The 13,107-nt window shown below is 37.5% G+C and overlaps 2 protein-coding genes across 2 annotated transcripts in view; both read right to left on the bottom strand.

The window, feature by feature from the left end:
* LOC137180243 (uncharacterized) overlaps positions 1-13,051 on the bottom strand; it is a 142,081-nt gene extending 129,030 nt beyond the window's left edge. The window contains exons 1-10 of the mRNA XM_067585546.1: positions 12,285-13,051; positions 9,966-10,118; positions 6,194-6,319; positions 5,795-5,879; positions 5,276-5,402; positions 4,781-4,842; positions 4,202-4,248; positions 2,782-2,907; positions 2,383-2,467; positions 1,865-1,991 (exon numbers count right to left, since the gene is read on the bottom strand). Coding sequence (XP_067441647.1) covers positions 1,865-1,991; positions 2,383-2,467; positions 2,782-2,907; positions 4,202-4,248; positions 4,781-4,842; positions 5,276-5,402; positions 5,795-5,879; positions 6,194-6,319; positions 9,966-10,099 — 919 coding nt within the window. The 5' untranslated portion in view covers positions 10,100-10,118; positions 12,285-13,051. The remainder of the gene's footprint in view (positions 1-1,864; positions 1,992-2,382; positions 2,468-2,781; positions 2,908-4,201; positions 4,249-4,780; positions 4,843-5,275; positions 5,403-5,794; positions 5,880-6,193; positions 6,320-9,965; positions 10,119-12,284) is intronic.
* Positions 1-13,107, bottom strand: part of LOC137180244 (uncharacterized) — a 132,200-nt gene that overhangs the window by 63,316 nt on the left and 55,777 nt on the right. The window lies entirely within an intron of this gene.

Genomic DNA, 13,107 nt, shown 5'->3' with positions numbered 1-13,107 from the left:
CATGTTACTGTTGTAGCTGCTGGAGGTGGAGCTAGTTTACACTACTTTATATACAGTTAGCTAGTTTAGTCCAGTGGTTCCCAACCTAGGGGTCGGGCCCCTCCAAAGGGTCAGCAGATAAATCTGAGGGGTGGTGAGATGATTAATGGGAGAGGAAAGAAGAAAAAACAAAGTTCTGATACACAAATCTGTTTTCAGTTTTTGGACTTTTTCTCTAATCTTTGATTTTTGCTGAAATATTGGATCATTTGAACATTTATTGAAATGAAAGCATGTGAGAAGTTTAGAGGGAAAAATCACTATTTGGTGGAGCTGTTAACAACTCATAGACATGTGAAATGTGACCCCGACTACACACTGCTTTTTGTAAGACGTCAAAAGCCAAAAAGGTTGGAAACCACTGGTTTCATCTTTAACAATGTGTTGTATTTTAAAAGCTTGTTATATTATCCATTGTGTCAAATCTTCATCTGAAAAGTAACTAAAGCTGTCAAATAAATGTAGTGGAGTAGAAAGTACAATATTTCCCTCTGAAATGTAGTGGAGTGGAAGTATAAAGTAGCATCACATGGAAATACTCAAGTAAAGTAAAAGTACCTCAAAATTATACTTAAATAAAGTACTTGAGTAAATGTACTTAGTTACTTTCCACCACTGCATGCTACATAACTTATCTAATTCAAGAATTAGAGAGAAATTATTTTTCATACTGAAAGTTTATTCACAATTAAAGCAGGGAAAATAATATTTTGCCATTTCATGGTATGATTACCTGCGTGAAGCCCCTGCAAAAAGCCTTGTGTTGTGTCTTGGTTTTTTCCTCTTGAGCTGGATTTCAGAAAGACAAAAAGAAAACAGTTTTCTAGACATAATAACTTGTAACTGTGTGCTATGAAGTGACCAAAAACATTCAAAGTCCACACAGTATTTAACTCAAGAACATTATATATGGAAGTGGAATGATGGTGTGAGAGAAATATAATGTGTCTCAGGCTGCATTCAGACCAACAACAGCACTGCAGCATAAAACACAGACTCACTTGTTCATTACAATGACACAGATGTGTGTGTGTTGTTTTGTTGGATCACAGGAAAAGAAAAGAAAGGTGATTCAGCATAAAAGTTGATCCTGGTTCTGCTTCTGACTCTCATAATTGTCTGTAAACTGTTGATCAGAAAGCTGCAGCTTAGGAACGCTGCTGCTAGAGTCCTCACTGAGACCAACAGAGTGACTCACATCACTCCAGTTCTCACATCTTTGCTCTGACTTCCTGTATGTCAAAGACGTGTCACCTGCATTAAAGCTGTGTCCATCACCTGAAATGTGTCTCACCATAAATGTATCAGGGTGAACTGCTCTGCACTCACCTCTGTTTTATCTGCAGACTGATGACGCTTTGTTCTTGGATCCAGTGAGAGACGAGAGTCTGATGGAGAGAAGAAGACACACAAAATGATCTCCAGAATATAAAATATCAAATAAATTGATGAGACATTATGAATAAATCTTATAAAACATCTAAACTAAACTGACTAAAATATATCAATTAACCTTTAAAATGTGAAATAATGTAACAAATGATTAAAACCTGATCATTAACATTAAATATATTTTTCCTCATTTCTTTTTTCATTGTAACTGTTTTAGAAGTTGAGTTTTATTTCATTTATTACAAATAATACAGCAGTGACAAATCTGCAATCATGCACCATTAAATCTAAAAGCATGAGGTAAAAGATACAAAACAATAATAAAATGTCACAAAGTCACATTCAGTCGGATTAAATGATCATTTACATGAATGTGTGCAGCCCAGTGCAACATTATCTCATCCAAGTCTACATGTGCTGCATGTCCACTCACAGGGAGGCTGTTTGATGGAAGACTGACTCCTGCTGGTAGACCCGCGGTCTAGACTGGGCCTCTGCTGGGTCCTCTTCTCCTCTTCGAGCTTATTGATCTTCTCTGTTAGCAGATGATCGTACTCATCCTGCCAAAAAAAGGGTAAAGAAATAAGGGAGAAAGTTAAGAGGAGCAGTAGGAAAAATAATACACAATAAATAAATGCTGCTATAAAACCACAAAGGTTTTTAGAACTCAACAGGTCCTGTGCATTATCCTGTTGTCTTTATTTTTGTTAAAGTGTCACTAAACTGATTCAGGACCTTCAGTGTGACAAACTTCAAGTAAACTTCAAGTAATTCACCATTCAAGCTCATGTGCTGTATGTTTCCAGCCACATCCCATAATAGTGTATAAACTATAGAATTTATAATGTTTGAGACCAACCTTTGACTGACTGAGTGACTTAGCAGCTGCAAAATGAAAAGTTTCCTTCCTTTTTTAAATAACACAGTGAGCTAAAAGAGAGAGCAACTTACTCTACTGTTGGCTGACTCATAAATGTCTCCTTCAATTTTTCTGGCATCGACCACCAGATCAAGAGTCAGAGGGAGGACATGAACACTGTGAGGCGGGGGGGCAAAAAGAGGAGGAAATGGGGAAGGAGGTTAAGAATCATGTATTTGTATTTAAGTATCACACATGTAAACACAATATGTCATTTATGTACTTGTGTTGTTGTTGTGTTGATATGGTATCTAAAAGCTAATCATAGCTTTAATAACATGCAACGGTAGATGTTCCTAAACGTTGCTGGTTCAAATGAAACAGACACATATTAGAAAGTTAAAACAGGAAGGCAGGAAGCCAGAGAGCTGAGATCAAATGCTAATAAACTTGATAGGAGGGGCTGTAGACCTTCCACTGTTAATACTTACAGACTGCGTACCCAGTGGTCTCGTAGGTCCTGCGTCATGTCCTCATGCCAGCGTTTCCTCATACCTGTGGCAGAGGGAGGGCCTGCAGTGGACATGGAGCCGACCCCACCAGCATCTTTTATCAGACTGGAAGAGAGAGAGAAGTCATCGTTTTATTAGTAACTTCTTTAACAAACATAGATGTGGGCTTTGGTCTGATGTAGGAACTGAGTGAAACTCTTGAAATGTAAAGCTGTTTAAAGTGGTGGCTGATGGTGCCTGCAGTTCTTCTCACTCTTGACTGTTCACATTGAGGTACGAGGACTCAAGACGTGTTAGTTGCTGCTTTGCTAGAACAGAGCAGGTATCCTGACTAATGGAGTAGAGTTAAAAAACAACATAAACACAATGAAAAGTGATGTAACTTCACAAACAGCCATACAAAGATCATCATGTGCTGCCTGTTGTTGTGTTTTTATGTGTGTTGGTAAAGTCAACTGTGTGAAGAGTTTTGAGGATGTGGACTCAGCATTCAACCATGCAGGTAACCGATCATATAAAAAAACTGTAAAATTATCCTCCATTGTCAGAAGTGATGGCAGCACTCAAATGATATATTATTATATATGACATCATTAGATTATTAATAGTGAAGCATCAGTGTTAGAGCAGCATGTTACTGTTGTAGCTGCTGGAGGTGGAGCTAGTTTACACTACTTTATATACAGTTAGCTAGTTTAGTCCAGTGGTTCCCAACCTAGGGGTCGGGCCCCTCCAAAGGGTCAGCAGATAAATCTGAGGGGTGGTGAGATGATTAATGGGAGAGGAAAGAAGAAAAAACAAAGTTCTGATACACAAATCTGTTTTCAGTTTTTGGACTTTTTCTCTAATCTTTGATTTTTGCTGAAATATTGGATCATTTGAACATTTATTGAAATGAAAGCATGTGAGAAGTTTAGAGGGAAAAATCACTATTTGGTGGAGCTGTTAACAACTCATAGACATGTGAAATGTGACCCCGACTACACACTGCTTTTTGTAAGACGTCAAAACACAAAAAGGTTGGAAACCACTGGTTTCATCTTTAACAATGTGTTGTATTTTAAAAGCTTGTTATATTATCCATTGTGTCAAATCTTCATCTGAAAAGTAACTAAAGCTGTCAAATAAATGTAGTGGAGTAGAAAGTACAATATTTCCCTCTGAAATGTAGTGGAGTGGAAGTATAAAGTAGCATCACACGGAAATACTCAAGTAAAGTAAAAGCACCTCAAAATTATACTTAAATAAAGTACTTGAGTAAATGTACTTAGTTACTTTCCACCACTGCATGCTACATTATTTGTCTAATTCAAGAATTAGAGAGAAATTATTTTTCATAATGAAAGTTTATTTACAATTAAAGCAGGGAAGGTATTTTGCCATTTCATGGTACAATTACCTGTGTGAAGCCTCTCCAGTCCTTGCCCATGGAGAGGGTGAGTTGACCTGGATATTAGAAAGAAAAAAGAAAGTTTTCAGAAATGTTTTGCAGCTGTGTGCTATGAAGTGACTAAAAACATTCAAAGCCTATACAGTATTGAACTCAAGAACATTATATATGGAAGTGGAATGATGGTGTGAGAGAAATATAATGTGTCTCAGGCTGCATTCAGACCAACAACAGCACTGCAGCATAAAACACAGACTCACTTGTTCATTACAATGACACAGATGTGTGTGTGTTGTTTTGTTGGATCAAAGGAAAAGAAAAGAAAGGTGGTTCAGCATAAAAGTTGATCCTGGTTCTGCTTCTGACTCTCATAATTGTCTGTAAACTGTTGATCAGAAAGCTGCAGCTTAGGAACGCTGCTGCTAGAGTCCTCACTGAGACCAACAGAGTGACTCACATCACTCCAGTTCTCACATCTTTGCTCTGACTTCCTGTATGTCAAAGACGTGTCACCTGCATTAAAGCTGAGTCCATCACCTGAAATGTGTCTCACCATAAATGTATCAGGGTGAACTGCTCTGCACTCACCTCTGTTTTATCTGCAGACTGATGAAGCTTTGTTCTTGGACCCAGTGAGAGATCAGAGTCATCTGATGGAGAGAAGAAGACACACAAAATGATCTCCAGAATATAAAATATCAAATAAATTGATGAGACATTATGAAAAAAATCTTATAAAACATCTAAACTAAACTGAGTAAAATATATAAATTAACCTTTAAAATGTGAAATAATGTAATAAATGATTAAAACCTGATCATTAACATTAATCATTTCTCATTTCTTTTTTCATTGTAACTGTTTTATAAGTTGAGTTTTATTTCATTTATTACAAATAATACAGCAGTGACAAATCTGCAATCATGCACCATTAAATCTAAAAGCATGAGGTAAAAGATACAAAACAATAATAAAATGTCACAAAGTCACATTCAGTCGGATTAAATGATCATTTACATGAATGTGTGCAGCCCAGTGCAACATTATCTCATCCAAGTCTACATGTGCTGCATGTCCACTCACCGGGAGGCTGTCTGATGGGAGACTGACTCCTGCTGGTAGACCCGAAGTCCAGACTGGGCCTCTGCTGGGTCCACTTCTCCTCCTGGATCTTATTGATCTTCTCTGTTAGCAGATGATCGTACTCATCCTGCCAAAAAAAAGGGTAAAGAAATAAGGGAGAAAGTTAAGAGGAGCAGTAGGAAAAATAATACACAATAAATGAATGCTGCTATAAAACCACAAAGGTTTTTAGAACTCAACAGGTCCTGTGCATTATCCTGTTGTCTTTATTTTTGTTAAAGTGTCACTAAACTGATTCAGGACCTTCAGTGTGACAAACTTCAAGTAAACTTCAAGTAATTCACCATTCAAGCTCATGTGCTGTATGTTTCCAGCCACATCCCATAATAATGTATAAACTATAGAGTTTATAATGTTTGAGACCAACCTTTGACTGACTGAGTGACTTAGCAGCTGCAAAATGAAAAGTTTCCTTCCTTTTTTAAATAACACAGTGAGCTAAAAGAGAGAGCAACTTACTCTACTGTTGGCTGACTCATAAATGTCTCCTTCAATTTTTCTGGCATTGGCCACCAGATCAGGAGTCAGAGGGAGGACATCAACACTGTGAGGCGGGGGGGCAAAAAGAGGAGGAAATGGGGAAGGAGGTTAAGAATCATGTATTTGTATTTAAGTATCACACATGTAAACACAATATGTCATTTATGTACTTGTGTTGTTGTTGTGTTGATATGGTATCTAAAACCTAATCATAGCTTTAATAACATGCAACGGTAGATGTTCCTAAACGTTGCTGGTTCAAATCAAACAGACACATATTAGAAAGTTAAAACAGGAAGGCAGGAAGCCAGAGAGCTGAGATCAAATGCTAATAAACTTGATAGGAGGGGCTGTAGACCTTCCACTGTTAATACTTACAGACTGCGTACTGAGCGGTCTCGTCGGTCCTGCGTCATGTCCTCATGCCAGCGTTTCCTCATACCTGTGGCAGAGGGAGGGCCTGCAGTGGACATGGAGCCGACCCCACCAGCATCTTTTATTAGACTGGAAGAGAGAGAGAAGTCATTGTTTTATTAGTAACTTCTTTAACAAACATAGATGTGGGCTTTGGTCTGATGTAGAACTGAGTGAAACTCTTGAAATGTAAAGCTCTTTAAAGTGGTGGCTTATGGTGCGTGCAGTTCTTCTCACTCTTGACTGTTCACATTGAGGTACGAGGACTCAAGACGTGTTAGTTGCTGCTTTGCTAGAACAGAACAGGTATCCTGACTAATGGAAGACCAGGAGGCAGGTGCTCTAATGTGGGCAAATCAATGCTTTCAAGCTTGTCAAGGTTTTATGAGAGGATTTAGATGAACGCTGTGCATTTAGCCATATTTTAGCAAAATGGCTGTTTTTCACATACAGAGCTTGATGGATGGCAGAGAAAACGACTACACTGTAGGAGCAGTTTGACTTATCCACCATATAACCACCATGAATTTAGGTTAACCACAGCCTCCATTCTTAACAAAGGAGCAAACTGCAAACAGTTAACCTTTCAAGTCTACAGAGGGTTAGTGTTTGAGACTCAAAAGATAGTTTTGTTGGTCATCACTTTAACATACTGCTGAACAGGTTTATCATTCGACACAAGTTAACTTGAAGATCAAACAAGGTTAAAAGTGGGCCAGGTCTGTGAAACCAAAAACCCTGATTTGAGATTAAAGTTAGCTTGCTTACACATTAGTCTGACTTTCGTTGGCATGGGGATAAATTCTACAAAGGTCATCTGCAGAGGTCAAGCAAAACTTATAGTAAGTATTTGGACAGTTACACATGTTTAAGTTTTTAGGCTCTGTGCTTCAGCACATTCAATTTGAAATAAAGTAAAGGATACTACATTAAAGTGCCAAGTCTCAGCTTTAATTTGAGTTGTTTTATGTCAATATTAAAAACACTTTGTAGGAGATATAGGTCTTTTAACACATAGTGCAGAAGTTTAGGGGTTCAAACATAAATTAATCCAGAGAGGATCCAATTTCATAAAGGTTACATATTCTGCACATTTCCAGGTCTGTATGTATATTCTGGGGCTCTACTGGAATATCTTTGCATGATTTCCAGTAAAAACTCCTTATTTATCTTCTACTGGTCCTTCATGCAGCCCCTCAGTTCAGCCTCTGTCTGAAACAGGCCGTTTTAGCTCCTGTCTCTTTAAGGCCCGCCTCCTGATGAGCCCACTCTGTTCTGATTGGTCAGCTTCAGGAAGCCTCCTCCAGCTACGTAAACAAACTATAGTAGCAGGATTTCACTTCTTTTTCTCCTTATTTACTCCAAATGTCAAATTCTCAAATACATCCATATATGTTGGAGCTGAATCAGATCTGAAATATGAGAGTGGACAACGTGAACAACACATGGAAAAACCTTAGCAACAACCTTAGCAACCAAGACTACAGAACGGATGGCTGTTTGTGGGCATGTGTGAACAATCTGACATCATCATGAGGAGGAAGTAGAGGTAACTTTCACATCTGACATCATAACAGAATATAAATAAAAGAAAATGACAAAAAGTATAAGTCCCCTTTAAGTTGATATGTTGAACTTGTTAGCAAACAGTTGCTTATTTCCACATCCAGCAGTTACAGAGCAACATTATCATTCATCTGGAGTCGTGTTTCTGTCCACCTGGTGAATGTAAGTCCAATATTCACTCTCTTTTAGCTCTGTTTTTACTCTCTACCAACTCCTGAGGGAAATATCTGGCTCTTTAGCTGCTAAATGCTCCACTATGTTCACCAGCTAGTCTACAGCTAACTGTGTCTGTTTGCCGTTTGGTGCTGAGCAGGTAGTGTACAGCAGCTTTTTACAGCTATTTCTCTGAAAATAGCTGCCTGCTGTGGCCGAAAACGACGCTATGAGAGCACTGAGAGTGAACCAAAACAGTAAAGTTGCAGCCGGACAGATAAACAATGAGCTGAAACTCACTATAAAGCTCCGTAAAGCCGAGAGGAGCTGCAGAGTCACTGATAACTCTCTGTAGGTTCATCACTATGAGCCACAACCAACACGTTACACACTGACAGCTCATACATATATTATAAAAAATATCAATAATAGCCTCTTTCAAGTTTTTTTAATAATACTTTTTTGTGATTAATGGATAATCAGTTATTATCAGTTATTAATTAAGCATAAATGTCAAACAATTTTTTTTGTTCAGGCTTCTCAAATATGAGGATTTGCTACTTTTCTCGGTTTTATATCATTGTACATTAAATATTGTTGGGTTTTAGACTGATAAATTTATAAAAATGTTGAAAACAGCTAAAAACATGACGTGAGGTTCTGGAAAAATAGGGGACAATTTTTCCACAAATATCAGACATGTTATAGACTACACATATTCAAAAAAATAATTGACACATAAATTGAGAATATAGAGACAAAATAAGATAGTTGCAGCCCTGAACATGTAGCTCAGTTAAACAGTAACAAATAGAAAACAGGTAAAGTAGTGTCCTTCATCAAGTGTGTGTGTGTTTGAGTGAAAATGAAGCCATAATTTATTACTTTTCTTTCTCTGTCTGTGGTCATCAGCCGTCTATATCTTGGAACAAGAATGCTTATTTGCTCACTGGTGTAATGATGATGAGATTAAAAGGACAGGTTTACAATTTTTAAGTCTGTCCTAAAACAACAGTCAGGAGCCCAAATGAATATTGAAACATGTTTTTCTTGCTGTAATCATTCCTCCTGTTCATACTGACCATTAGAAGATCCCTTCATAATGACCCTACAATGGAAGTGATGGAGGACAAAATCCACAGTCCTCCTTCTGTGCAAAAATGTATTTAAAAGTTTATCTGAAGCTAATATGAAGCCGAGGAAACACAAAGAGGGAATTTGATGCTAAAAAGACTGTAAATGTGTCAGATATCCACTTGACATGACTAACTCAGACTGTGAAGCTGAATATAAGCTTCACAGAGACTTTTAAATGCAGTTTTGCTCAAAACAAGGCTTGTGGATTTTGTTCCCCATCACTGGCACATCTGAAGGGGATCTTTTAATAGTCAGTATGAACAGGAGGAACGATTACAGCGAGCAAAACCTCTTTTATTGTTCCTTTGGGCACCTGACTGTTGTTTGAAATGATCAGTGTGTAAGATTTAGGGGAATCTATTGGCAGAAATATTTGCAGAAATGGAATATAATATTCATCAGTATGTTTTTTAATTAGTGTATTATCACCTGACGACAAGAATCGTTGTGTTTTCGCTACATTAAAATGAGACCTTTATATCTACAGAAGGCGCGGGTCCTCTTCAACGGAGCCCACCATGTTTCTACAGTAGCCCAGAACAGACAAACCAATCACTGGCTCTAGAGAGGACCTTTCACATTGTTCAAGAGTTTTGCTGCCACCATAAGTTCGCCTACACATTTGGGAGGGGGAGGGGGGGTATTAAGTTGGTTGCAATCTGCAACCTCACCACTAGATGCCATAAAATCTCACACAATGGTCCTTTAAGACAGACTTGTGAACCTTTCCTTTAACTCCTTTGGTATAATTGCATTTTTCAATTCACTGAACTATTTAAACATTTCTGTGTTTTGAGTTTTTTGTGATATGACTACCAACATTAATGCTCTTGTGTAATTCCATCTTGGCAGGTTTACAGCATATACAGTGTGCTCTTACCGGCTGTGTGAGGGTCCAGGTTCATCACTGAAGACTGGAAGTGTAGAAAGATCTTCAGACTGGTCAGTCTTTGACTGACAGCTGGACTCCAGAGACGATTCTCGCTTCTCCTCTTCACCCCCACAATCACTCATCTTTTCAATTTCAGTCTGTCTGGGACATTAATTAGTGACATTATAATTAAAAACATTGTATTATAGCACATACAGAGAGCCTGATGGTGAACTCATGCTATAGTAACACTTGTCCTGTCTCAGCCTTCATGTTTTCATCCCTCAGCTCTGCCATGTGGACTCTAAATGGAGTCTGAACTGAGTCTAGTTTCACTCTTTCATATTTGAAAATACGTATCATTTCATCTCTGTTGTGGCTCTCCGTCCTAATCAAAAGTGCTGTTTTTTTCAAACGCAAAAACTACACAAAAATGCCTCCCAGAATGGATAAATCTGATCGACTTCTCAGTTCAGCAGTTTTGAAAAGACAAACTGTCAAAAATAAAAACCATTGAAAGCTTTCCTGCTGCATTTCTGTCACTCGTTCCTGTAGAATACACTGTAGTACGTTCTATAGAGAGCTACACATCTTACTGTATGTACACAGTATGCACATTATTACACTATCAACAGTTAAAAAACAACATAAACACAATAAAAAGTGATGTAACTTCACAGCTACAAAAAGATGATCACATGGTGCCTGTTGTTAGTGTTTTTATCTCATTGTGTCTGATCGACACTTGAGCTGTTGTGTTCATGTCTGCTGGGAGGATTTCGCTTTTGTGTTTAAAATGAGCTGCTGTGTCCAGCAGTGTGTTAGTAAAGTTGACTGTGTGAAGAGTTTTAAAGATCTGGACTCAGTATTGAATAATGCAGGTAACCAACCCTAAAAAAAATGTAAAATTATCCTCCATTGTCAGAATTGATGGCATGATGTCAGCACTCAAAATTATTTACTTAAGTAATGGTCGCAATGCCATAATGCAGAAATAACAGTGATAATATGAAACTAGTGGTGAAAGAAGTATTCAGATCCTTTACTGAAGTAAAAGCACCAATACAGCAATGTAAAAATACATTACAAGTAAAAGTCCTGTATGAAAAATCCTACTACAGTAAAAGTACAAGTATTATGAGCTTGATGTAGTTAAAGTATTGCAGTAAAAGTACATAAGTATTATGAACTTGATGTAGTTAAAGTATTGCAGTAAAAGTAGTGGTTTGGTCCCTCTGACTGATATATTATTATATATGACATCATTAGATTATTAATAGTGAAGCATCAGTGTTAGAGCAGCATGTTACTGTTGTAGCTGCTGGAGGTGGAGCTAGTTTACACTACTTTATATACAGTTAGCTAGTTTAGTCCAGTGGTTCCCAACCTAGGGGTCGGGGCCCTCCAAAGGGTCAGCAGATAAATCTGAGGGGTCGTGAGATGATTAATGGGAGAGGAAAGAAGAAAAAACAAAGAAGAAAAAACTATTTGGTGGAGCTGTTAACAACTCATAGACATGTGAAATGTGACCCCGACTACACACTGCTTTTTGTAAGACGTCAAAAGACAAAAAGGTTGGAAACCACTGGTTTCATCTTTAACAATGTGTTGTATTTTAAAAGCTTGTTATATTATCCATTGTGTGAAATCTTCATCTGAAAAGTAACTAAAGCTGTCAAATAAATGTAGTGGAGTAGAAAGTACAGTATTTCCCTCTGAAATGTAGAATGTAGCATCACATGGAAATACCTCATCACTGTACTTAACATCAGTACTTTAGTAAATGTACTTTATTTCTTTCTACCACTATGTGAAACTGTTTAAAAAAAAAAAAAAAAAAGTTTAGTTTCAGTTTCATGTTCCTCATTGACTCTCTCTCTCTCTCTCTCTCTCTCTCTCTCGCTCTCTTTTCGTGGCTGTTTTTAGCTTTGTGAATATGATATCAATTCCAAATTAACAGTGTGAATAAATATTAAATTCTCATCCAATCAAAACATTACAGATTAGATCACATGTTTATTGTCTGCGTCGTGATCCAGATTTTTCAGTTGGTTTTGATGTCGCAACTAAGGAAGTTCCTCCAAATATTCTTTTCTTTCTCCAGCTGTGACAGTCTGCTGCCAGACAGATAACTATTAACCTTAATTTAGATGTCATGCTGTCATGGCCTCGGTAATTAGAAGTAGTAATGTAATAATGAAGTTACAGATAACATTAGAGGTAGTGTTTCTTTCCCGATTGGCTGTTTTTCGCTTCCTGTCATCGTTTATCTATAATCTAAAAACCATACTTAGAGATAACTTCAGTCACGAACAGTAACAGTCTTACCTGAGGGTGGAAACACGACTACTTCTTGCCGCTCCTCTGTGTCACCATCTGCTCTCTGCCGTCCCGGTTCTCATGTCAGCATTCCCTTCTTTCTCCACCAGTCTCCTCACATTACAGACAGGATGGAGGTCCGACTCTTTTTTACTGATTTGAGTTTTTATGAGTCACTAACTGAAGAGAGTCTGTTTTTTGAGTCATCGAGTTGGTCACCGAGAGCCTGAAGAATCCCCCACCAGTGAATGAACACCGATCTACTGATTACAGCCTACAACTCAGCCCTGACAAGTACAAATAAATAAATCTCATGAAATATTCCTCTCTCACACCGTCCATGAAACATACCTTAAATTCCCAGGATTTAAATAATATAATTACTTCAACTGCACTGTTGAAGAAATAAATTGTTTCACACAAAATATGAATTTAAAATAATAAGTAATGTGGTATTTTTGTCTTGTTTTGTTTTGTTTTGTTTTATTTGTGTTTCTTTTCTTTTCCTTTCCCCCACATGCTTTGAATATACAATACAATGTTTTGTAAAATAGTGGTGTCTTGTAATCCCCAGTGGGATGGGCCAAATGTTTGCATGACACTAAAATAAAAAAAAAAACAACCATATAGCATGAACTAATGCCACATAACACAGCATTTATAGCCTCAACTAGTTGCAATGCCTGGCTCTAGATGGCCCTTTAAAATACAAAAAACTTTACTATATATAGAGTATCATAAAACGACAAACACCAGATCACTCATGACTACATGACTGATCCCTCTTTAAAAACTGTTGTTATTATTTGTATTATTATTGTACTAACTTTTA

Source organism: Thunnus thynnus, chromosome 3 (assembly GCF_963924715.1).
Source record: "Thunnus thynnus chromosome 3, fThuThy2.1, whole genome shotgun sequence".
Taxonomy (NCBI): Eukaryota; Metazoa; Chordata; class Actinopteri; order Scombriformes; family Scombridae; genus Thunnus; species Thunnus thynnus.
The sequence above is the reverse complement of the archived record's forward strand: the minus strand, read 5'-3'. Positions and strand labels throughout refer to the sequence as shown.